Genomic DNA, 27,203 nt, shown 5'->3' with positions numbered 1-27,203 from the left:
GCTATTGGCACCAAAACAGGGTGAAGTCTGAGAGGAGCTGATGTTTAACGAATGTGAATAAGTTATGCCCACTCTTTAAAAAGACTAATAGAAATGTCTCTACAAATGACAGTACACAAGAGTAGGTTGAACTATCAGTGTTTCCAATCTGATGTAAGTCTCTGTTTTTTATCCTGTAACTTTAGCACTTTATTGGATTGATCTTGCCAGAAAATCAATGCGTCTTCTGACTGGATCGACAATTCTCTTTGTATGCTCTTCTCTCACATGGCTGCCATTCATTTAGCCATTACAGTGGATAGCCTTTTCCTGCCAATTCATTTGACCTCCTGTCCCCAATGAATTTCTGTTAAACTGGTCATAATAGACATAATACAGAACATATGGAGAAAGTCTTTGTGTGCTACACAGAAAGTGATGGCAAAAATGTGTCACATTATAACCTTTTCTCATTCCATCGTGCTCTTGCACTGCTTTCCTCTCTGTCCACTCTGTGACCTGGCTGAGCGATGGGTGATTTTCTGGAAAAGCACTCAGCCAACAAAATGATCACACCAACAGACAGAGAGGAGACACTTTTGAAAAAATGTGTGCATTTGTGTGTTTGAGTGCATGTATTCATTGTGTGATGCTTTCTGTTTTTTTTCAGGTTTAGGTCCTTTAGATTGGGACTTTTGTTAAGCGTGACTCTTTTGTCTAGCACTCTTTTACTGGCCCTAAGACTTGGCATTTGGGTTAATACATTTTACATTTTTGAGATAATGGTTGGAGGTGATAGTAATGGTTAATACAAGGGGAGAGGAAATCAATTTAGCCAATGAGGGGTCCCCTTGAGGACAGGATATGTCTTTGTGTGTTAGTGCGTATGGACACAGTCTTTTATCTGCATCGAAAAGAAACAAATGACGTCTTTATCATCTGATCAGTCTTCTTCCCCAACTGACTAAACTTAGCCTCCCTGTCAGCGCTCATGGCTGAGGGGCTCCAAATAGCCACGGCTGTTTGTTTAAATGTAAAGGTAGTCAGGCCGAGCACGCTGCAGGGATCCACAGAGACAGATAGAGGCAGATGGGCTGATCCCACGGGAGGGTTACAAGGACAGGTCACATCAGATCTGCACCCTCTTTCTACAGCTTATTGGATGTTTCCCCCTCAGTTGAAAATAGTCCAAGTTTAAGAGATTTTTATTTTATTTTAGCCTTTATTTTAAAAGGTGCAACATGCAGCTATATTGAACTGGAGGTGCAGTGTTCTCATACTACTCTGTGCGATTAAGCAACCTCCATTCAGAAGTATGTTGAAAAGATTGTAAAAAGTGAAGGCAGAGGCCAGGGGAGGCAACCAGTCCTCTTTTTGATGTCCTTCTTTTTTATTCAATTATTTATAGCTAGAATATAAATCACATGTCTCCAAAGTAAACAAAACAAAAAAATCATATACTTTATATACCCAGAACTGGGAGATGCACAACACTGCTGTGGTCTTTATAGCAGCAGATGCTATAGGCTCCGAGAGCCACAAACTCTGCCTTGAAAAACAATAGGCAATATAGACAGATTAAATTGGGATAAATTTAGCCCATTTTCAAGGAGTTATGTGATTGAAACGTGTAAAAAGGTAGTCAGACATTCTAATAATTACATTTTATCCCAAATTTAGCGAACTAAGGTAGTGTCTGTTCTAAACCGGTGGTGTCGGTTTAAAACTACCACAGGCTGTTTCTTTGGCCTGTGGTTGTGCTGGTTGAATAGTTTCTTTCTAAAATTGTAAACGTGACCTGCAGTCTTTGTGCTCAACAAGTAAACACTCCACTTCCTTTGGCCATTAGCTATACACATGCAAAGTGTGAAACTGATAAGATGAACAGTTCTCAATATATGCAAGCCACATACAGACAGAGAAGTTTGTGGAATTAGCGCAGTGATTCTCAAATGGGGGTACGCGGACCCCTGGGGGTACTTGAAGGTACTCCAGGGGGTACTTGAGATTTTTTTTTTTATATTTAAAATTAGCATCCATTCAAAAATCCTTGAAAAATTGTTACTTAACAAATATTCAATATAATATAAGTGTAATTTTATGAACTAAATTTTATATTCAGTAGGCTTTTAAATTTAATTATCCTAAAAAAACAGAATCTCCCCCATACCGATGGTTTGACCCAACCTGGCACACGCCACCTGTCCTCGCCTGTCATCATGGGGAGAGCGTGGCCTAGGGGATAGAGCGGGTGCTCTGCAACAAGAAGGTTGCCGGTTCGAATCCCACTCTATCCCATCTGCATGCCTAAGTGTCCTTGGCAAGATACTGAACCCCTAGATGGCCCCTCATAAAAATGATGAGTGTTCTAAAAAATGTAAGTCGCTTTGGATAAAAGCGTCAGCTAAATGACATGTAATGCAATGTAATCACCTGCCTTGAAAACTTCAACAATGGAGTTGAATTGAAGTGCAGCAGCAATGCTGTTGAAACACGGAGGGACAAGCGCCAAAGAAGGCGAAACCAGAGCAGGGAGCCTTCCCTAAACAACACCGTGAGAGCTTGTGCCTCTTCGGAGGGGCGCTAAAATGGAAAAGTTTTCCGTTGTGAAGTTAATGATTAAGAACAAGAAGTCCGCGTCTCTACTGGTACCCTTTCAAAATAAAAGCATGTAATACAAAAGCGGAAATGAAATTGTATGACCTTAAAGCGAACAAATATTTCACAATAAAATAACAGAAAGACACTTCACCAATATTAACATTAACATAGATTGGGTTATTTACACTTTTTGTTTTTTTTCTGTGGGGAGAGATTAGCCAACAGTGGCATTAAGCCACCACATCGTCAGCGGTATCTCCAGACAAAACATGAAAGTCATGTTGGTAAGCCACCTGAGTTTTTTAAGAGGAAACTTTCTGAATTCAGGTCATCTCAAGACACGATGCGAAAAGCCTCCCAGAAGCAAACGGAAACAAGCTACCTGTCAGTATTCTTTTCGATCCTTAAAGAAGATATTTTAAGATGATAAATATAAAAAAAATATATTTTGAGCTAATCTTTTATTTAAAACTAAGTTAATGATTAATTTTTTGGGAAGAAGTGTTTAGCTATAATTAAGTTCATGAGTTCAGTTTGAGAACATATCTTTATTATGATCCCAAAAGAGGTCACTTTAAGTTGATAATTATTTTGATGTGCACAAATCTTTATTTATATTGAGATAATAATAAAAGTCTAGTTATTTTTATATCTTTTTATTTAAATAGTTTAAGAGAGACCACTACAAATGAGCAATGTTATGGAAATTGATGGAGTTTTAAATTTGAATGTGTCTAGTTACAAGGATTAATAAATCACATTACCAAAAATGCTTTGCGCTGGTCAGGGGGTACTCGGCAGAATTTTTTCTTCAAAGGGGGTACGTCACTGAAAAAAGGTTGAGAACCACTGAATTAGCGGGTGGATATCTCCTCTACCAGCTCTCTGTGTGTGTGAGTGTGAGTGTTTGTGTTAAAATAGTCTCGGATTACTGTTGTAATGTATTCTTTCCAATCAGTAACACAGGACGTTTGTGCTTGTGCAAAGGAAAAAGTTAAGAAAAACAAAGAAGGCAAGGGGCAAAAAAACACAGAGGCAGCAGCCTGCTGGGATTTGTGAAAAGTAAATGATGTCTTGTCCTGGTACTTAATTTTTCCTGTTTTTCTCCCTTTCTATTTAAAAAAAAAAAGCCATCTTTAATATTGAATTGGAGGTAAATTAGAGTGGACCTCATGATCATAAAAAAGGCAGTTGCCGAGAGCAAGACTGACTTTATTTATTTATCAAGTCATATTTTTTGCAGTTCCCCATAAAAATGGCTTTAATCAGCCCACATATAATTTAAAGACATCGGGAAATTAGGGTGCAGTTGAAGCGTGTGTGTGTGTGTGTGTGTGTGTGTGTGTGTGTTTGAGGGCAGCTTGTATGTGTGTTTGTGTGAATTTTGAGTGATAAATAAGCAAAAGCAGAGAAAGGAGGAGCATCCATCGACCTGTAAAGCTTCATTAGCATCATGTAAACTGCTCCTGTACGAAGGATATCAGCTGTGAAAAGGTTCACATCTGCAACAACATTAAAAAGCTGCATAATCCCATACTTAGCGGTCAATTAATGTGGCGGTGGATAGGCTTTTTATAGCAGCTGGATTATATTTGCATGCAGTCACTCACTGGTACAAGTGGTCTGATTTGAATTCACTGGGAGTAAGGGGAACATTCTTTGGTCAATTGCCCAGAAATAACATGGAGGGGAGAGATGGAGTGAAGGAGCGAGAAGAGATTTAGAAAAGAAACTCCCACAGAATATAGAGCCGAGCAACACACAAGAAATTCAACAGAGAAACTGAAAGCGGACGTGCAAAAGATCAGTTTGTGTTTGGTGACAACACTTGGGATTAAGGGTTGATTATATCTTAATTAACCTGTGAGATGTTGACATGTCACTCAAAACCAGTCATTGTACCAAAAGGAACATATATTTTCTACAACCTCCTAAAAATGTGACTTCTGACACTTTTGACAAAGGTTTGACAAAGGCTCCTTCAGATGTACAGCTTCTGACATCAAGGTGCACAGTCACTGGTGTCCTCTCTCATTACCATCTCAACTACAGTTATCAACAATTTGCCAACAACACCAGAACAGATCCTTAAAAACTCTGTATTGGCTAAAAATGATGCCAGGCACTTGTGAGAGATGAACATATAGCTTGCAAGTTACAAAGATGAAACATTTGGTAAGTTAACAGTTGGAGCTACTATTAGTGATGATGGTAATTGGTTTATGAATAATGTCGTCAGCAACTTGGCAAAGTGCTCTGACCTTCAGAGTTATTGTTCTGACTTCAAATTGCATTTACAAGTGACTTTTAAAAATCAGTCATTCATTTCATTTTAACGCCACTAATGTACAATAATACTGAAAAAGCCGACATATATGTGAGCCGAAGCATGGCTATTACTAGGATTAGTTCACTTTAAGCCTCTCCTTTTGATCAAACCATTTCTATATGCCAATTGAACAACTGTTATTAAATCATTTATTATTTTAAGTTGACATATAATAACCTATGTTCAGTTGACATTATTCCTCCACTACAGAAGGATTATATAGTTTTGATTGGCACAATGTCAGAGAGAGCATGCGTTCCCCTGACACTTAGAAGAATGGATGAATATGTTCTAAAATGTCTTTCCCCTGCGCAGGGTTTTCTGAATTCTATTCTGGAGGCAACAGACATGGCCTGTAATAAGGAGTCTCTCTTAATATCAGAGGAAATTATTTATCTTTTAATTATATATATTTGCCGTATAAAGCTCATGGGAAAACGCATAGTGATGCTATATCACAAAGAAAAGGCCACATACATACATGTAGTAACTACACTGAAAGGAAGATGTAGATGTGCATGCTTCAGCTCAAGAGGTGATTGAATGGTTGAGCTTATTGTACTTTCGCTTCACAATAAAAAAAATTAAGAGCTGCCCGCACTGCTGTGGTTACGAAATCTGTATAAACTGCAAAGCATCACATCATAAGAATACAGTACAACAGTTAAATGTCACCTTTTATTTTAATTCATTAGCCTTTCAATTCAAAATGTGATTTGATTTTTCATGCAATTTTTCTGGATCACTTCTATTTTTAGTCTCAATACCTTCTAATTACAATTACAGCCGAAACCCTTTGGTTCTGAAGCTTTATTTAATAAACACAGTGTCAATTATCCCACCTATAAATATGTAACAGTACAGTGTTTGAAGCCAACGACCAAGAGGAGCCAGACTTTCTCATCTCAGGAACATCACATGGATTCGATTCTCTGCTGTTTTGAATAGATGCCCTCCTTTCTGCTTGTATCTCTGTGTGCCCTTGTTTTCCAGTCTTTTGTGCGTTTTGACCTCATTGTGAACTCTGTACCGCTGAATCTCCTCGGTCAGGAAATCTAGGTCCACTGCACTCTATATCAACATCTCGTCCTACCTGGAGCCTTGGGTATGGGGTATCACAAGGGCTCTGCTTGATGTCTCAGGATGCCGCCCTCCCAACACACAGACATAGACACGCACACAAACACACGCACACACAAACACACACACAATAGGCACGTACATGCTTCCTGCCCAATGCATAATTCACAGACTTCAACCAATTGCACACACATCTGACTACATATGCATATGTTGACTGCCTTTCTCCTGCACTATGACCCAGGGGCCTTTTCTCATGCATTATTCCAGTGCTTGAAGAATGACAGTGGGTACTCCCCAAAGTACAGTGTGTGTGTGTGTGTGTGTGTGTGTGCGTTTTATCTCATCACTGCTATCTCTGACTTTCAGCAGTGAGACCACATAGCCAGGGTATTCTTATTAAAATGCTCCCTTCTGCTAAGGAACACTGATAGGACTGTGGTGTGTGATGATCATAGAGCACTGGGACATGTATTAGTATGCATACCTGTTTTGTAACTGTAATTGCGAGAGAGAAAAGATGAGAGGCCAAGAAGATGGCAGGAAGATCAGCCTAGTAGATAATATAAGCAATTAGAATAAATATTCCATGATAACTTAAAGAAAAATGCCACATTATGTCCTCTTAAAACTTTTAATCAACTCTTTGGGATGTGTCACTTTACAGCATATATATATATATTTATTAGCTGCTCTGGTCAATAACGTAAATGATCCCATCCTATATGTGATGTTTTGACAATTGACGCTATTAGATTACACTGAGCTCAATAACAACATGCGATTACATGGAGATAGACAATCATAGTTTTCATGTATTATGTGTGAATTGGAAGGCTTCATATTGGTGCATTACTGAGTAGTATTTCTATGGTATACCTATATAATGTTATGCTTTCGGACACTGTAAATTCCACTCCTGTGTACTGTAGCACTAGATATTGTGAGTATGGGAGATACCAGTAGTCAACATAGGACAAAAATATTTACACAAACATCCCACTGATCTCAAACATCCTCCCTGAAGCCAGATTGCAATTTGAGCGTTATCTCAAACGCAACTGAACTGATCTGAACTAAATGTAGAAGTGACATAAAGAAATACCAACAGATCCGAGTCTTTACAGAGAATCCGCAGCACTACTGGGTTCCGTTTGCAATCACTCCATGTAGCTCTGCAGCAGAGAAGAGCGGGGACATAGTGATAAGAAGGCAAAGTACTGCATGAAGGTAGAAGACTGATGTGAGCAAGATAAAAGAAAAAAATGACTTTAGTTTATTATAGTGAAATATAACTGATGTTTACAGGGTTTGAGCTGTGCGCCTGTTGTATGGTGATAGATCAGTAACAAGCACCGGCAGCAGTAATGACACTAATATAGAATGGCGACATGTATAATTATCTCCTGCGTGAAGAGATCATTACGTGGTAAGCGGTGTTTTCCACAACAGAGCAAATATCCCACCCAGGTATTTCCACCATTTTATTCCCTTTTCATCTGTTTTTATCTCAATAAGGTGGAATGTGGCCTTTTCAAATTAGCTTACATCTTGTTGAGGAGACATGGCACAAGTTATGTAGTGTTCAACAGGAGGGGTGTCAGGGAACTGTCTGTGTTTTCCCTTTGCTCAAGTAACAACATTTGGTAATAGAATTTTATTGATTCATTTGTAGCAACTCCAGCGATTTCGCCTAAGGTTTGTATTAGTAGCAGCTCTTAGCTGCCTAACACTTTTCTTATAAAGTAGCAATGCTACAATCCAATAGCCCTTCGCTTGCCAGAATCTCTCTTTAACGCAATGTCTCAATATCCCTCCTCTCTCTTGCTTCCTCCTCTTTTTCCCTCTCACCCTATAACCTACCTTTACTATAAGCTAAGTCCTGGGGGGCAGAGAGGAAAGAGTGGAAGAAATGGGAGGGGGGAGAGGTCGAGTGCACAACTCAATTATACATCAAAGCACCTATGTTGGGGACACAACAGAACAGGGAGCCAGGGAGGAGGTGGAGAGGACAGTTGTTGGGGTTGAAAGGCGTTTCTCTTCGGATGAGGAGGGAGTTGACGGGCTCGGTTATCGGCACTGGTTGAAAACAACAGGGAAAACCTGACCTTGCTTACTTTAGGGAGGGGACAGAGAAGAAATATTGACTCTTCTCTCTCTTTCTGACACATGTCCAATAAAATGGAATAATACAACACATCAGAGCCTAATTTCACTGAAGGATATTTCAACTATTTTTTTCCGTCCAGGCTTGCTAATGAACAATATTTTAAACTCTTTCAACTTCCCTGTGGGTGAACATGAAATTACAAACTCAGTACGTTCTGCTGTACTCCCTGAGGAAAGGAGAGGCTACCGCACATATTCCTGTACATTTCCCAAGTTCACTAAAAACAAGATAATGGAATAAATTATATACATTTTTAAAGAAGAATTCCATGAATTTTCTCTAGTTAAACCTTGATTAATGCTTACATTTTGTTGGTTTTATCAACTTAACAGCTTATTTCCTTTTGTTTTAATGCTCATTAATGGTTTCGGAAGGCAAAAAGGACAAAAAAAGAAAAAAAACTGCAACGTGAATTGTATCTAAAAATATACAGAAATAATGCAAAGTGATTAGCGATGTTGTAAAAAATAAGAAAATAACATGACCTGATACTTTGTACACAGCTTCTTTTACGAGGACAGGGAATGTAATCTCTTGGCAAAAGTCCTTGCAATGACATACAGATTCCTGTGTACATTGGCTCTGGACATTGCAGCGTGTTTTCAAAGATTCAGTCAGAAAACCCTAAAAACAATATTTAAAGTTGAAAGCAGCAATTCTCTGTGCAGCCTGTTAAACTGATGGTACAGTATCATCCTGGTAACCACAGAGTGACAGAACGACCTAAATCCCCATCTTCAATCTCCTCAGCTAGTTGGGCGAGAGGGCTTGTTTGTTCTTCACGAGGAAAAGCCAAACGAGACATTGCAAGACAACGTCAGATTGCCTGGAATGACAACCTGAAAATGAGGCAGGGATCTGACAGAGATGGGCTGCGAGTGGGGGCTTAAACATCTGTTTGTCACCTTAATTAATTTGAGTTATTTGTTGAGGTTGTCAAGTATTTCTGCTGTAACATAGCTCAGCAAAACCTGTGAATTGAGGTGTAAATTGAACAGTGTGGCTAGTGACAAAATGCTTTTATAGTTCACTATGTATTGTTAAAAATAACTATGAGCCCTACTGGTATGTTATTATACTGAACATTGAAAAATACCAACAAGAGGAGGGAAAAGTAGGTTGCCAAAGTATTTCTTTTCCTGTTTCCACTTTCTAATACTTCTCCATAATACATAATTTATCTTTAATGCCTCTCTCCCTGCCATCTCTATTGTGGAAGTGACAGCCAAAATAGATTCGAGCAAATTGGAAAGGCTATAAAGCTCTATTAAGGAAAATCGAGCCACGGTCTGAGGAACAGTGATGGGAAAAATCAAATGGGGAGGGAGGTGCATATTGAGACACCAAAGACAGACGGAAAGAATCGTCATTTGCAGAATAAAGAATAAGAATTAAGGCAAACAAATTTGCATAATGTCAAATAGAGTTCTGGTGAGGTTTAGCGCACGACTTGTAGCTGAACAAATTTTTTGAACATATTCATTTTTCCCCTCTTTCAACTGAACATTGTTCCCATAACCAAGGCATCATACACACTGCAAAAGCCCTGAGAGTTAGTGGTCTGTCCCCCCTCCTCTCTCCCAAAGACATAAACACACAAACACAGGGAGCAGCAGAATAGGGAAGGACTGACAAGATGCACAACTGTCTTCCATGTTCGCAAAACCTTGTCAAAATTCACAACTCTACCGAGGTAAGGAGAGCGCCAAAGGCAGGGTGGGGGTGGGGATGTAGAGGTGGGATCCACACACTTGAAAGAAAGGGAGAAAGGGAATGACAGGTTGATTTATTCAAAGAGTGAGGAGTGGGTGAATCAAACTTTAATGGCTTTGGGGAGTGCAAGCCGTTCTCTCTCCCCTTCAATCTTGCCCCTCTCTCACTCTTTCTCCCACCTTACCTTCCTTACTTCTCTCTCTCCCCCTTCTCTCCCTCTCAGAAATACGCTTTTCGATGGTCACTCACAAACAGGAGCCCTCCCGTTTTTGACAGACAAATCCACACCCATCTCTGCATAGCGCGCAAATCAAGGTGCTCTTCATGCTCAGTGGAATAAAGTAAATGACAGAAACATAAAGAGAGGAAGAGGATGCGATTTACCTTCATGAGTGGCAGCGTACGTAATGCACGGTGCTTGATGCGTTAACCCCTGGACTGGAAAGGATGTGCAGAGAAATTGTTCTACAAGCTCGACAGCCTCTTTGACAACTAACTTAAGCAGCCATTTGCCCTGAAAGGCTTGTTGAGGTCTACAAAGGAATCCTTGTTCGTGAAATTGAGTGACAAGACTCACACCTTAAAGAATGTACTCTCCACACATTAAAACAGGCGGCAGATGTGTAACACACGCACACACACACACAACCACCGGTAAAATGTGGAAACTGAAATTAGAGGACTGCTTCCGTTTGAAATATATGAGAACAAACAGCTGGTAAAAAACATCCCAGGCCTGTATCTAAATTGGCCATATGTACTCCCTTTGCACAGTGTAAAGAAAAGTGTAGTTAGCGCCTGAGCAAGATTAGTTAGCATGTTCATATATGTTCATCAGTACTGTCAGAAACGGCCAGATGATAAAAAAAAGTTCAAACCTCCGAACAGTTTAGGGTTTCAACACTTATATAGCACTTGTTTTTTATTGAATTGATGATTTCATTATACAGTATAAAGATATGATGCAGAGGATCTTTTTCACATCAGTGTTAATTTCGTTGACGAAAACGTTGACGAAATATCGTTAACGACCCTTTTTCCATGACGAAGACGAGACAAAGACATAACGAAAACGAATCTTTGAAAATAGAAACTATGACTAAATCTATTTTTAACTTTCGTTGACGAGACGATACGAAAATGTTGGTGATTGACTAAGTCACAATAATTTTTTTAACATGATCGTATAAGGCCTTCATGAAGTGTCAGGAGCGGGCGAGTGAGTCTGTGTGTCTGTGTGTGTGTGTGTGTGTCTGTGCGCTCCTCCGGTCCGTAGCTCCGCCCCCCGCCCCGCGCACTCGCTCAGAGACACAAGATCAGAGCTAGAACACAAGAGGAAGCCTCACAGTGACTCACTGCTTCTTAACTATGGAAACAGTGAAAACACAGAGTTTCTCTGGTCTCAGCTGATCAGAGATCAGCACCTCAGCTTCTTGATCAGAGCAGAAGCTGCAGTTGGTTTGTACCGAGCTGAAGTTTCTGTGTCCCCCTCCAGTCTGACCTGCTCTGCCTTTTTGTTTTCACATTTAAAATTAAATATATATTTTTTAGCTATTAGGCTCAAGCTATATGTTTTTATAGAAAAGGTGTTTAATGTGGCAATTAAATGTGACTAAAACTAGACTCAAATTGAATTAGTTTTAGTCGACTAAAATGTATTTTCGTCAAAAGACTAAGACTAAATCAAAAATAGCTGCCAAAATTAACACTGTTTCACATGACATGATAAACCGTATGGAGAAAGTTCTTCAATAACGATCCTTAAAAAAAACAAAAAAATGTTGCTTCTACTTGGATCCAAAGCACTAAAACTAAATCTAAATCTGAGAAAGTTATAAATGGAGCCTGAGGTGAGTAAAATATTGACTGCTTCCCATTTAACCTTTTCACTTTATCCATCGTTCTTCTTCTTCTCCCTAAATCCCTCCATCCCTCCCTATGGGGCTCAGGGTCTTAGTGTCAGGCAGAATTCTCTTTGAGGCCTGCGCCTGTCAACCAGCCAGCTCAGTAACCACTAGATTCAATTACACTACAGGAGAGACCGGAAGAGATGATACTGAAATCATCATTGGATAAATCCATCTTCTAGGAGGCAATGTGTGCATTTCTAAGTGTTTTGGGTTCCATCCAAAGGCTGTGTGTTTTTTGGCTTGTGTGCTTTGTAATTGAAGGGCGTCTGTAGACGTTAAGTCACAACTTTACGACTGTAATATCAAAATAAATATACTCCACTATTAATAAGACCAGAGAACCTTGCAGCAACATCCATATAGTTGTGCCGTTTTAGAAAAAAAAAAATTGTTTGTACCCTGGTAAACATATAGCCCTTTAAATGCTGTTTCATGCCAAGATACGGGTCAGGAGGTGAGCAAAGATTAGGGACTGAATTTCAGCTTTCTAGGGAACAAAGGCAAAGAAGAAAGGGATATAACAAATTCATCTATGTCCTACCTGACAGCGACAGAGAGCACATCAAATAGCAGATGCCTTTGTTTTGCTGCCAGATCCCACATAAACCACTAAACAGCTCATTCACAGGTGTAATAGGAGCTCTCAAATACCCTCTGCCAATATTATCTATAATATGAGCGCATATGTGTGTGTGTGTGTGTAAAAAAATCACAACCAATCACTCTGAGATCACGTGTTTTTGTCTACAGAACATTAACACTGACCCGTTAGCCCTTACCAAAAACTCTCAAACTCTCGTCATTCCGGGGTTTGAAAAACAAAGCAACATCAGAAACTTTATTCAGTTGCAAACCAGACTAAAGTATCTTTCTTTCTGTAGTTGCTTGACTTTCAAATACGGTGTTTACACCATGGGTAACCATTTCTATAACATCAGCAGGAGTTCATCACAGCTTTCTGTGGGTTAGAAAGGGACAGTGAGATATGGCTGATAGAAAATAGCAGCTGAGGAAGGATTTTCTCACTTGCCTGACAAACCTGATACAGTAAACAGATGTAGTTGGGATTTCTATCAGTTGGAGCCTCTTGCTTGTCTGCCAATACATTTAATCCATCTATGTGCTGCATTACAGCGCTGGTCTGAAGTCTGCTATACAATCTGTTCATCTGTGTTATCAAAGGTAGGATTCCACTGCACTGCGTATCTACTACAGGACAGGGATGAATGAGGAGGAAAATGAGATGGAATTTAAATTCAAACATGCAAAATGTGGAGGAACTCATCCAAAAAACAACAGAATTATACCTTTCTAAGGTCATGGGAAAATGTCTACACTATATACGCAATACATTTGAACAGAGAAAATATATCCAACAAAAGCAAAAAGACTGTTTGCATGTGTAGAACAGAAATCAGCTGGAGGACCAAGCGAGTTTAACAGAAACCTGTTTGTGGTCAGGGGCAGCTATGAAGCCACAGGAGATGGCTTCTACTGGGCAGAGTTAGAGAGGTTGTGTTGGAATTTGATATCATCACAGAGGCGCTGGCAGACAGACGGACTACTAGGGAGTGTGAGGGTCAGGCAGATGTATCTGTGGTATGTGAGCATTTTGGGGGGGGGGGGAGTTGTTCTGTAAAAATCATTGATTGTATCACAGCTGATTCGACAGCAACTCTGTTTTCCAAAGATTCTGACATTGAGCCAAACATTTTGAGTTGATCAACGTAGGGGGTAGCTGACTACCTGTCGTGTTTAGGGAATATGAAAAACACTTCTCTGTCACTGCGCAGCTCACCCATTAATGGATTTTGGGTTGTGGCCCATCTGCTGTTTGATCAAATATTTGTATTTCTGTGTATTGCCGTTGCTCTTTGAATCCAGTGTCTGCTGCTGGCTGCTTGAGTATGGGGATGCTGTAAATCTGGCCAGCTCATTAGCATTGACAGAGGGAATGCTAGCCGCCCACCTGCTCCCCTTCACCCTCTTTATGACTCTACAAATTAAAACGACATCAATTTACACTCCACCCCCTCTCTCCACACTGTACTGCTCACGTTGCCACTAACATTGCTTCAACTGCTATCTGTTGAGTTGTGTCAGACCCATATTGATACAACTCTGCCCGTATCTACTCTTTTTAAATCTCATCATTTTAAACCTGTCTTTTTCTGTCATTGTTCCTCTTTTACTCTAACTATCCTATCATGCCATCAACCTCTCCAATCTTTTTTCTCTGTGCACTAAAGTTCAGCAGCATTATCTAGTAGCGCTGATGGGCCTCTAACCCCAAGTTACTGGGGCATGTCCAGTGAGTGACAGCATGATGGAGTGATGTCGCAGCATGTTTGCTTCGCCCGCTGGAGGTCAGTTTTTGTCACAGAGGTAATGAGGCCATAAAAATGCAGGTAACGCAAGTTGTGGTAAACAAGATAAGGTGGAGAAAAGGGTAGAGGTGTAGGACAGGGTACAATGAGGAAGAATGAAAATGAGCAAAGTTCCCACACAGCTTTAAGTGGAAGAGGGGAAGGCTTTAATGAAGAGCTTTCTTGTACAGAATGGACTGTGCTGCGTTGTGATTACAACACAGAATGATACAAATATGAATGAATCTGCGCCATCTCATTTATCAAGTAAGGCACAAAAACAAATAAGTTCATTGAGAGTTGTGATAAAAGACATCCCACCTGCATTAGTCTCACACTGTGCTCACAGACAAAAGCTTTGCATAATTTATTATGACTACGTTATGTCTCATTGTTACAGGCTGCAGCTGCTTCCAGTGTAAAGAAATGCTGTTGAATTACACTCACAGCTGTGTGTAGTGTTTGAGAGAATCAGATCTATTACCACATCCCACTGCCTCAAATAAAAAAGCTTAAGTTTTATAAGCACTGAGAGAGCAGGACTGACATTCGCAGTAATTCACCGAGTGATTTAAGGAAACTAGCAATATGTGAGTGACTAAGGGTCAGACACAGCTCAGTTTAATGGCTTTCTGGGGCTAAACTGAAGCCCATTGTTTGCAGAGCTTGGAAAATCTGTATGTGGACTATAAGTGAGTCCCACACAACTGAGCCGTCGTTGTTGGCCTGAGAAAACCTTCCCTGGTGGGTGGTCTAAACAGCCTCATCCAAACAGTCCTCCTTTCTCCCATTTATTTGCCTGACTTTATGGATTGAGAAGAGAAAAAGCCAATGGCTTTGAAGATTTGGAGAAGACTCAGAAAGGGGTTTGTGCTCAATATATACACAACAAGATATGTGGACGTGTGTATGTTTGTGTGTGTGGATTTCAGCCCCTGTTTGAAGTCCTCCACTCCACTCTAGCAATTACTTCATATCAAGGATTAGATGAGCGGGAGGGCAAAGAGGAGAGAGAACGATGGAAATAAGTGAGAGCTGAGGAGGGCGGTAGAAGATTCACAGAGAGAACAGAGAAGCGGCAGAAACGTAGAGGAGAAAAGAGATTGAGGTCTCCACTGAAGTGAGTGTTTTTCTTCCCTCTAAAGGAGTTTGTTCACGCTGAACATGAGCTGGAAGACAACTCCTCAAATCGTGGGAAGATCACAGCTGCAGAAAAAGCACCTATTTCCAGGGCAGCAGAGATGGAAAGCAATATGAAAAGTTGATGATCAGTAGTAGTCACCGTGCAGTTACTGCTGTCACAACAGTCAAGATTGGAGGCATTTCATACAAGATTATTTAGAGGCAAATGTTCATTGCCCAAAGCCCATTGTAGTTTAATGTTTAGAGAGAAATACTCTGTCCTATATATGATTAATTTCTTCTTCTTTTTTTTTTAAATGATGTGCAGAAAAATATTGGTTACATTTATTAAAGTGCATCCAAACCCCTGATTTGCACATTTAGCAAATACCTTGAATTAAATTGGTTAATAATAACTGTCATCCTTACCTCTGGGATGTGGACGGTGTAGGGCTGCCCATGGAAGGTTGGTGAATTATCATTCACGTCTCCAATCTGGATGTTTACCGTGTCTTTGACAACCTGAGGGAAGAGACACCAAGATGTAGGTGATCCAAGGCCCCCTCTACTAGTTACCTGGCCGAGCACCATAATCACTGGAAATGTGTATTAGCCAAAGCAAGCCAAGATTCAAAGGGAAAGAAAACAGGACAAGTGTGTGACAGATCACCCACAGGGGAGAGTAGGTTGAATGTCAGTATATTTCAGCAACTAAACTGTGTGGAGTGAGACAGGTGTCAGAATGATTACATGTGAGAAACAAGAGAAATAAGGGTGAGAATGAAAGCGAGCGACCTCAGAGAGAGATGAACTGAGAGAGAAGGTCTCTGTGTGACGTGTGGTCAGGCTATGTCCAGGTGTCAGTGTGTGACTGGAGGTGTCATAACTGCGATCACAGTGTAAATTTGTCTCTTACCTCTTGAGGGTCACTCACGTAGAACTCGACCTGCATCTCTGACTTGGTCTGGTGGAGACACATCAGCAAAAAACTTTGCATGAACACAAGCAGAGCAGAAAAGCAGAACAACACAGAAATTGTCCTTTTCTTGTGTAAAGAGTTTTTTGTTTTGATAATATTTAAGCGAGTGCAGAAGCCTGTCAGTATGCCTATTTCTTTGCTGCTCTTACTTCACGGTCGAGCTGCTGTCGAAGCCAGATAACGCCAGTGTCTTGGTTCACGGAGAAGTACTTCATGGCCTCTTCTCCCGAAACCCCGTACATTAGGGGCTCCTGCTCAGGATCTGTTGCCTTCAGCTGGGCCACTGATGAACCTGCCGGACACAGAGTCAAAGGTCAGAGGTCATACAGGGTCAAAGGCCACCACATCTAACAAGAATCTGTTAGGTGACCTCGTATTTAAGAATTTGAGGAGCAACGTATTGAGAGCTCACACTGTTACTGCGTATCCACTCAAATGCAATATTTTCTACAGTCCCATTAATCGAAGTGAGCCACATAAAGACATATCAGCATCATAAAAAACACATCACTGCATTTTGTATATTTAAGAACTTGTATTGGATATAACCTTTTTTTCTGTCACTGCAAATGCCACTTGGTTTGTTCTTAAATGAAATTCCAGTAATTGGCTACTCAGAATTCACAATTTAATTATTTGAAGTGTGTTAAGATTACCTATTAAATATACACATATGGAGAGATGTGCAGTATTTTCACAGGTGTAACAGGCACCTCTGACAACCTCGTCTTTCAAGAAATATTTAGAAAGAGAGATGTCATAACTATAAAAACATACCCTTACAGGACAGCATCGTTACACACATCATCGTCAAAGTGTGGACTCTTATGTTGAGGACGAAAACATTGTAAAAACACACACACACGCAGGGCAAATTCTAACAGAGCCGCATGTGAAAGGGTTGAGGGGTAAAGAGTTTTTAATTGGAGCAGCAGAGGTTCAGGGGCTTCATTCATCACAGACACTAGAGCTCAGACAGGCTGGCTAATCAAAGGCAGAGGTGAAGTGGCATCAGGCTGGCTAATCCAACAAGCTGGACAGATGTGTCGAGAAGGGCGAGGCTGAGGTTATAGGAACCACCTGGAGGACAGCATCAAGATACAGCAACCCACAGGGACAAGGCTCATAACTGGCTGGGGTGAACTGGTCAAGCAGGGTACTGTAAAGGACCAAGGGGAGGAATTGGTATAATCACACACAATGGATGTTATAAATATGTATATCTTTTCTTTTCCATCCACAAAAGATTAACATTCAGACAGCTTATATATGGACGTAGATCCTTAAACCCTGACTCTTAGGGCGGTTTCTTGACGAAGGTCCAAACCAAGGTTTAAGGTTATTTTTGTTATTTATTACATTGCAATTTAGGCAGTTAATTGATTGGTTTGAAGATGGCTGGTTTGAAGTTTGCTTTTTTTATATTCAGCTATTGTATTTGATAATTTTTTGAATTAAGAAAAAAAAGTAGTCTTTCCCTTTCAATGGAGAAAATGAATGAATGGCTACACGCCATTAATTTGATTGCCACTGTCACATCATTGTGGCTTTACTAACAGTAAAATTAAAATATCCCTTCTGTGCTTCATCTTCTTCTACCAAACACCCTCAAAAGATATGAGATGGTGTTGAAGAGGAGCACATGAGTAAGAGAGTAAATACAAATATCCAACGATTGCAGGTTAACACACTCACTCATTCCTTCCCTCCCTCCCTTCAGGAACTCGTCAGACAACAGAGGTGAAGCCAAACTAGATCAAGCCTGTCAGTTGTGCTCCAAACTGCTAAACACAACGACCAATTAGGCTTCACAATCACACCCCTCTCATTTTATTAATACACCCCATTTTCCTATGAAAGGGTGGAAAAAATGACTAATTAATATAACGATTTATGAACCCCTCTCATTGCGTCTAATGAGATTTATGCAAATTTTGCTGCCTTCAATATGAGTTATAATTTGGTTGAAGACAGTGCAAATTAAGCATTTTACCTCATAGTCATCAATAATAACAGATTTTTTTCCTCCTCCTTCTGGCCCTTTCCACTGTGGAGGAATTGTCTACTCCATGTGTGCAGACATACATTTGAGTGAATGAATAAATGGTCATATTCGACTAAACCCTATATGAGAGTCACAGTCTTGTGGAATGTTAACTCCTACTCTGGAAAAGACCAAGTCATTAGGCATATGAGTTAGGTTCTGCTCAGATTAAAAGTATGCAGTATGGAGAGCTGCAGATGTGCTGGACCGAACGCTAGATTATCTACACCAGCCAGAGTGCAACTGTGACTTTAGATGGAGATTTGGTATTGCTCTATGTGTAGGAATTCCATTATTTTATTGTTTTATAGTGTTTCAAACCCTTCAGGTTTCATTCATCATACTTCTTTTTAGTTTGCACAAAGTTAAATGCAAACAGAGCCAAATTGATGAAAATATGTAAATAAATTAGGCAATTTGTCCTTAAATATGGAAATGTCGAGCCTATGACACACCTTAGGCAGTACTGTCAGGAAAAATAATAAATCTGTGAATTTTGGTGAGGTGTAAAATATGTTAATGAAAACAATGGTGGGGTTCTCCAGAAGTTCAGGCTCACAACATCTTAAAACTATGCTTTCCCATTTTTGATAGATGTGTATTTTTCACTGTATTTGTGTAAATTAGAAGAGTTCAGTTCTCAATTTGATCTTAAGATTTAAGCCAGGATTTGGTTTGGGGCAGCACAATTTTAGTTTTAGGGTAAGAATTTGGGATTTGGGGGAAATGTAAGATCTGGGTAAACATAAGGGCATGGAGTGCCGAGTTTGTGTGTGTGTGTGTGTGTCCTCTCATGCTTATCTGTAACTCTGTGACACCGAGCCCTTTCCACTGACAAATTATACTATTTAGCAGCAAGTGATGCCAGTATTACTGTTATGAATGATACAGTGCAAATTAACATTGCCCCTCCCCATCTTCTCTACTTTGCACCACTGCACTCATGACAAGAGCGATGGGCTCCAGAAATCATCTCTCTACCTCAGATCTTTCTCTCCCATGGTTCCTCAAACCTCTTATTCTCGCAGCAAACTCAAACACTGCATCCATGTTGTTCCCTCTGTTTTCAGACAGAAAGGTCAAACCAGAGCGAATCAAAACTGAACCCATGACAACATCTGTTAACAGAACCAGACCATCTGCCTACTGTACTGGTCTTAAATGGTAAGAGAGAGAGCGTAGAGTCAGTGAGCCAAAAGTAAAAACATGACACAAAGCTGAATGAGAGTCAATTTAAACTACAATCATCACCTCGTGGTTGTATGTCTCCATCATCAGTGAAGGAAATATAATCACAATAATTCCCTTCTGTTCCACGGTTATCATGTCAGGGTTTACACAAGTTTAAACAAGTTAAATGTGAGACTTCAGGCCATATATAATGACATTTGAGACCTATGTCAAAGTTCAGAGTCTTAGAATAACTTACACTTTCCCATAAATGATCATAAGGTGAAGGAGCCGAGCAGAGAAACACCCTTATAACACCACTAGATCTCTCAAACTCCAGTCTTTAAAGCAGCAGAGCAGAGTGAACTGGTGTTTGATCCATTATCGCTTCAAAGTACATGTTTTGTACTTTTAACACAGTGTGCTTATATATTTAAAATGCCTACAATTCTGTTTTTGCTGTCATGATGTCACAGTGAAGCTAACCTCTGACCTTTTGGATATAAAAAAGAGTCACCTCACAAAAGACTGAGATGCGTTCATGAAACAGCGATCAGACAGGTGGCTAGAGATGAATAAATACACTTTCTTTTCCAAAACACTGAAGAAAAAAACATTGTAGTTCACCGTGGCCATGCTGAAAAAAAGCTCTAACAGAAAACATTACACGACAAGCATGGAGAGGCAGAAGACTGAGATTGAGGACGAGGAGAAGAAGACTAGCTAACCTATACACAGCAACAGCCACATGCTTTTCTCAGCCCAACCTTTTAGGAAAGGCACGGGGCCAATGGGGCCGCTAAATCAGTCGCTGGAAGACATCAATCCCTGCTGGATCAATAAGAGTCGCGCGTGTTAGACGAGGACTAGTCTCAGCCCTGCCCTGGGGCCTCGGGCTTGAGAAAGAACAGGGGCTATAGGCCAAAGCCCTGTTCATTATGTTGGTGACATCTCCAGACCTCTCGTTCATCCAAGCACTGATTCAGGGGGACAGGCATTGTCAGGACTGCAATTTCAGGCATGTTGTGAATTATAGCTTTGAATTTTATGGTACACAGAGGCTTAATGGGTATATGGGCAGTGTTCAGTACGCTTTCAAGCAAAGCATTATAGGAAAAAAAAAAAAACTGAGGCTACCTCAAGACAAAGACTGACTGAGAGAATCTTGATCTTTACCTGCCCTGAATAAATACTTGATGAATTGTCTCGAGAGAGGGCTCAAGCCTGAGTCTGATGAGTCAGTGTGGTGCCACTCATGTTACCACACTGTCTATCCCCTGACAAAGAGAGCCTTCAAACACATCAGCAATGCCAAGCTGAAGCCACGCTGCCTCACATCAATCACTCCCATCAAAAATTCACGCAGGCAATACTGTCTTCTGCTAACTGGCAGCATGAGCTCACTCAGTACACTGTCTGTATTTTTGTCCCCTACTTCACAGTGTATTGTCATGTGAAGAGAAATTTAACGTTATAAACTCTGTGGTGAGAAGCAGTAATGGAAAGCCTCCACATATGTCACAGATGAGTTGTGATTATTAGACTGTGACTCTGCGCATAATGCTGTATAGGTTTCAGCATCGGATCCATTAGGTTTGGGATAACAGGCACGGCGCTACAGAGTGAGCAAACAAATCCCTGTCCCGCTAATTGACCGTGTGCAATAACAGATTCTGTTTGTGCCGTACTGTGTTGGCAACTGTTTGAATCCATGCACTGAAAGATTGATGCAGTCAAACTGGTTGACAATGGTGCATACTCAGGAAGAAATGTGATTTAAGTTTGTTAGAGTGAGATACATGAATATAGCTGTTAAAGTTGTTCATCACAGTGCAAACATCAAATTAAACTATTAAAATACAAGGCGGAAGTGAACTATACAATTCACGCCCATTAAGGGATGAAGGGTCAAACTATATAAAGGATATTTGTATTGATCAAGCAGGATGCAGATCTTAGACAAAATCCTCCGAAGTCAGACCAACATAGGACCCCAACTGCTTCCTCTGTTCAGACGTGGCTCATTCATATACTTTGAGGGTAATTTATGAGTGAGATCCATCAGGGATTTAAGTCAATCTTTCAGGCTCATCCTTTTAAGAGATCTCTTGGGGGCACATGCATTAACTTCCTCACCCTCACTTCCACTCAAACACACAATAAATTTAACTTTATTCTCTTCCTTTAGAAATAAGATGGAAATGAGTTGAAATCATCTCATCGCTGCCTTCGCTGCCCACGGAGCTATGTGCTGCGTTAATGTCAAGACAATCAGGTTGCTTCTGGGAAGCCAGCTGGACGTGGAAATAAACCCAACAGATATACCTGGAATAACAATAGACCAGTGGCAGGTAACTGAGAGCTTGGGCCCCTATTTCCATACAAAGAGAGGTGTATGTGTTCAGGGGGCATCTTTAATAGCTGAGAAGAGGATGCATGCAGATAGGATATTTCTCTGTAGAATGAAGGCCGCCGTGGAGACTGACAGTAAAGTGTTTTTCCTCAGGGAGGTCAGTTAGACAGCCAGCAATAAAAGAAATGATGGAAAGAGAGATTATGTTTATGGTCCGATTATGTTTTCAAGCCTTTCTGCCATGAATAAACAAATGCCATTTCTTAAAACTGGCAAATGAGCAGATGAGTACAATTGACCGAATAAATGGCGTGCGAATTACAATTATGATCTTCAAATTACATTAAATAGGTATGTTATAGAAAGCCAATTGATCATATAGAAATCATTAGATTTTACTGGCTACTTTGAAAAAAGGAATTTACCCTTTTATCTCAAATGTTCCTCTCATTTACCCGCTTTATTTTTTACTGGCCTTTTCTCCTTTATGTGTGTGTGTGTGTGTGTGTGTGTGTGTGTGTGTGTGTGTGTGTGTTTGTGTGTGTTTGTGTGTGTGTTTGTGTGTGTGTGTGTGTTTGTGTGTGTGTGTATGCGTGTGTGCGTGTGTGTGACATCATGACATCAATAACTGTGATGGGGAAGAGAGCCAAAGACAAATAGTGCCTGGAGTCTGGCTTTAAGTGACTCCTGTGTTTCAACAACACACACCACGAGAGTCCTTGGGAGGCTGTGTATTAATCCAACAGATTTATGACTAAATCTGTCACGGATGGAAGGAGAACACCCTCTGTCTTTCCTTTAGCCATTCCTGAGAGAAATGCACACCTCCACGACCACACGTCCTGCTTTTAAATAAACTGAGACACATTGATAAAAAACACTGACACATGTTTTAAGATATAGATACAAAGACACACAGACTTGTAAATCTCATACACATTTCCTGAAGGTCATCCTGTATGAATGTCAAGTATAAACCATCTATAAAAAAAAAAATGGAGATTTGCAAGTAAATCTTATGTTCAGTGAGCTTCTCTTGATGAGAGCGACAGTGAGTACAGAATAGTTTACTGTATGCACAGTATGGCTGTCAACAGAGAGGCTATAGCTTGTGTTAGGACTTAAAAAGCCCAAATGGGAGAAGTAAAATGTTGACAACAAATGGTTTATGTACCTTTAGCTTAAAATCAAAATCCTCACTGTTGAAAACAAAACACAACAACAAAGCGAGGTGTGGAGTCTGTTTTCTTTGTTCTCCTAAGCTTGCAGAAAGGCAGCAAGATTTTTGCAAGACATTGTACAATAATGCATGTCATCAGAAATTATTCTCTGAATCCCTTATAAAAGTGTTTATTTTAAAAGGTTAAGCAAAACAAGTTACATATAGTGGAAAGTCTAAAATTTTGATTACATGACGGCTTGAAGTGCATTTAACATATCAGAACATTTGTCGATCAGAGTACATGTGAAGTTAATGCTGCCGTCCAGATATGAATCATCCATTGGCCCTTAATCCAATGAGAGCGATTCACCTCAGTCTAAAGTGAACTGAGGCAGACCAGGCGTATGATTGGATGTCCGGCTCAAGATTGGCTTTCTAATACACCCAAATGGCGAAATGATGAAAACACTGAGTGACAAGGCTGTGACTAACCAATCACATTGCGGAAGTCAGATGGACAGTGAAGGACATTAGTGGACAGTCATCCCACACAATGGTGTGGAGGGGCAGACCTGTCACTGCATATTCACACGCAGCTCCGTTCACCCCCGATCACACAGGAAAGTTCTTTGCTCTTGTTCTTTTCCATTCCGTCCCATCACAGTCTTGCTGCCCTCCCGCTCGCTCTCTTCTTGGTTTTGTCATCCTCTCGTCACGCTCCGTCCCGCTTGCGGTGGTCAGACAGAGGGATACAGGCAGCGCTGATAGGACTGGACAGGTGGCTGTGTGCTTCTGTAGTGATGGCTGAGCCAGTCTGGCCTGTCGTTGTCACAAAGGCAAACACCCGCCCCAAACACACACGCACCCACCCTAAACTGTGCCACTTCTAGGCGCCAAAACGTCCATCATCACTGTCAATTTGGAATGCCTGTCCAATTCTTCCCTTTTGGTTCCAACTTCAATCCTTGCTCTTTTACTCCAGTTTTACTACTCACCTCAAATTTTAATTCAGTTATTTAACTCCATCTTCACCCACCCGGCATTGCCTCTCTCTGACTCTGGCCCTATGCTGACCTCACCAGGGCTGACTGTTACCTGAGAGTGAGCTAAATCATGGTCGGGGAAATGGAACATGCCACAGTCTATGAGAAGCCACACTCACACACTAAAACAAAAAAAAGCCTCTCCCTGTTGGCCTTTTTCCTTTTCTCTCCGGTTTACATGTTTATCATTTGGCCCCTGTGTGAGTGAAGTATAAGGCTGATGTTTTTTCTGTCAGCCCTGTGGATGGAATTGCTGCAGTATGGCAGGCGCTGGGGTCAAGAATGAGGCTGTGGCAACTCAGTTCACCTCCAGCCCTGGATATCATTGGCATGGAGAGTGACAACTGGGGTTCTTTCTCTCAACAAATAAAGCTATAACAAAAATGTGAATGCTCTGAGAATCAACAACCATATCCCTGTTTTGATGAGGAGATTGTGAAGAGGACAAAAGCATGAATGTTTCATCAAGACATAAGAGCAATTTAATAGCAACTATACACTCAGATGGATTTTTCATTTTATTTATTGTTTGGTACAGCTTATTATCACACATTATTTGATGTCTTTTAGAGCTCTTATGTTACCTCAGAGGTATCGGACAAACCTCTTGTCTGCTATTGGGGTTGTTGTTCTTTCAAGAGAAGTGCTTTGAAAAGTCATAATACTGAATCCCTCTATAATATATATTTGTACTCTTTGAATTAAGTTTCAAGTCATGTAATTTATCTCACCTACTGATAACCTGACAGATTAGACAACAATTCAGTTTTAGTTCTGTTAATAAAGGACTACAGTTTTTTTCTTTTAATAAACCCCTTGTGTAAACTGAAAAAATTAGACATGAATGGCTTTTAAATAATAAGAATACAGGAGTAACGGAAAAGCTAAATCTCTAGTCTCCCAAAGCAACTCAAGCAGCTACCAGTGCTGACTGACCAAGTCAACGTTATTCAGAGTTAGCTAACTTGAAACCAAACATTTTCATTCTTATGTTTCTGACATTTAAACCGGTCCCATGCTGAGCTAATAGTATAATTGACAGCTCCACTATGTTGGGGTGTTATTAAACCAACAAACCTTACTAGGGCCTTATTACTGCCACATGTACCGTTCATGAAATGCTGTTGTTATTAGTACAACATCAATGTTGAAATCAAAACTTCCTAAAGAGAGCAGATATAGGCTGTGTTAAATGCGATGAAAGTTAAAACATTTTCTCGTGCTCTTCAGCAGTGCTTTGTTCCTGTGATGCTTGTGCTCATGTTTGTTTTTTTAGCTCTGCACTTTAGGTACGTGAAAAGAACGAAAAAAAAGAAGCAGTGGCTTTGCTTTATTTTAATTGACAAGATGAATCCTGCTGCGGCAGTAGCCTATTCTCAAATAGCCAATGCTGGCCTTTGACAGAAGCACGTGAACAACACAAATTGTTGGTACAAATAACGACGAGGAAATTTTCCTCGAATGTCTTTTAGAATTAGCGTTAAAGCTGATCTGCTACATTGGTCAAGCAAGAGGCTTCTGCTATATGTTTACCACTGTATAGCATTGAAGGCCTGTGCCTTACTAAAAAATTTGTCACAGATGAGTCGTGAACTTTTTAAATAATATAAGTATACAAGTAAACAAAATATAGAGCACAGGTGTAGTTGTTAGTAGAAATTATACTGAAGTGCTAATGTTACAAATTGTATCTGTAAGGTAATGGCGATATTCTGATTATAAAGCAAACAAGAGAAGTTATACATCTGAGCTAATGTGTACTTCCTGCACTGACAGATCAGAAATATGAAACAAAAAAATCAAGAAACCAAGTTATATTAGGGCTTGTTATACTTCAGCGCCTCTACACAGAAGGTAACAGATAATGTTTTCTTGAGGTTAACAACTTCTTTGGGCAGCTCGCTGCATCTGTCTCACTAAGACTCTGGAGCCTGGTCCACAGCTGCCTCGTCTCACATACTGTATCCTCACCAAGCAGACAGGACATGTCTGTGTAGGAATGATTTTACCCCAGTGAGCGGTGTGAAAATTATGAGCGCACACTATGCAGCTACTTCTGGGGACCAGAATGGCCCAGAATTATATTGCACACTGGCTGACAAAATAATGCTTGACATAACGAATCTCAAATAAATGAGACCACCAATGATTTTAATCTTTCAGTATCATTGGGCAGCCTTATAGCATCAAGCCATTGCTACATTACTTCTCTGTTCTTTTTAAAGCATTTTGTTGTGGCATAAAGCTTTGGAGATCAGATCCAGAGTGTTGTTTCACAAGTCCAAAAGGTGTAAGAGTTTGAGAATTGCACTGTTCTCCGCAGGCCACACTAGTATGTTGGAGCCCAATGACTGTCCAGGCCAGGCCAAGGCCAGCTGGGCTTTATCTATATGGGCAGAGTCACTTGTGCATTTCTATCTTCCTCATCTCTGCCTCACTCTCTTCTATCCATCTGCTATGAAGCCCCTTTCACCGCCCCATTCCTCTCTGCCAATATCTATTCCCTTCTCAACTTTCACATCCCTATATATAATTTCTTCCCACCTCCCTTTTTGTCCCTCTCTCCTCTATTCTACCCCCTACTTTATTTTGCATTCTCACTCGTTGTTTCTTTCTTTCTGTTGTTATCAGAACTGAACCCATGCCTCCCATGAGACGGGCAGGTAGTGGCAAGGACAAAGAGAAAGAGAGAAAGATGGATAAAAAGAGGGGACAGACATAGGTACATGAAGAAGACGATAACGGTCCAAAAAGCTAGGCTGAAATGTGCTAAAGCTGATCAGCAGAGGACTGCAATGCAGACATGCCAGAGTCTAAAGTAAGTGTGTGTGCGTGACAGAAAGAAAGAGGGGGTAAATGTGTGAGTGTGTGTGTGACAAAATGCATGTGTCCAGATTGTTTGCTACGCCGCTACCTTAATCTGATGTCCGGCTGCCACCATTAAAGCTTTTTTTATCCCGTAACACACCACACTTGTTTTATGGATTATAAATGAACTCATTATCTGTAGCGCTCATTAGCTCAGGTCCTAATTAGCCAAAATTAATATTGTTTCCTGACAAAGACATTGGCACTGGCAAATTGGTAATTGACCTCCCTGGTCAATCTGGAGAGAGGGACAGAGTGATGGAGGGAAGCATGAAAAACCAGGGAGGTGAGTAGTGGAGCTGGGCAGTGACAGC

The 27,203-nt window shown here is 40.5% G+C and overlaps 1 protein-coding gene across 1 annotated transcript in view; it reads right to left on the bottom strand.

Annotated features, from left to right (window-relative positions):
• cdh23 (cadherin-related 23) overlaps positions 1-27,203 on the bottom strand; it is a 144,425-nt gene that overhangs the window by 100,386 nt on the left and 16,836 nt on the right. Inside the window, exons 3-5 of the mRNA XM_062400417.1 lie at positions 16,399-16,541; positions 16,187-16,234; positions 15,700-15,792 (exon numbers count right to left, since the gene is read on the bottom strand). Coding sequence (XP_062256401.1) covers positions 15,700-15,792; positions 16,187-16,234; positions 16,399-16,541 — 284 coding nt within the window. The remainder of the gene's footprint in view (positions 1-15,699; positions 15,793-16,186; positions 16,235-16,398; positions 16,542-27,203) is intronic.

The sequence above is a fragment of the Platichthys flesus genome, chromosome 12 (assembly GCF_949316205.1).
Source record: "Platichthys flesus chromosome 12, fPlaFle2.1, whole genome shotgun sequence".
NCBI lineage: Eukaryota > Metazoa > Chordata > Actinopteri > Pleuronectiformes > Pleuronectidae > Platichthys > Platichthys flesus.
This window is presented reverse-complemented; position numbering and strand designations above follow the sequence as displayed.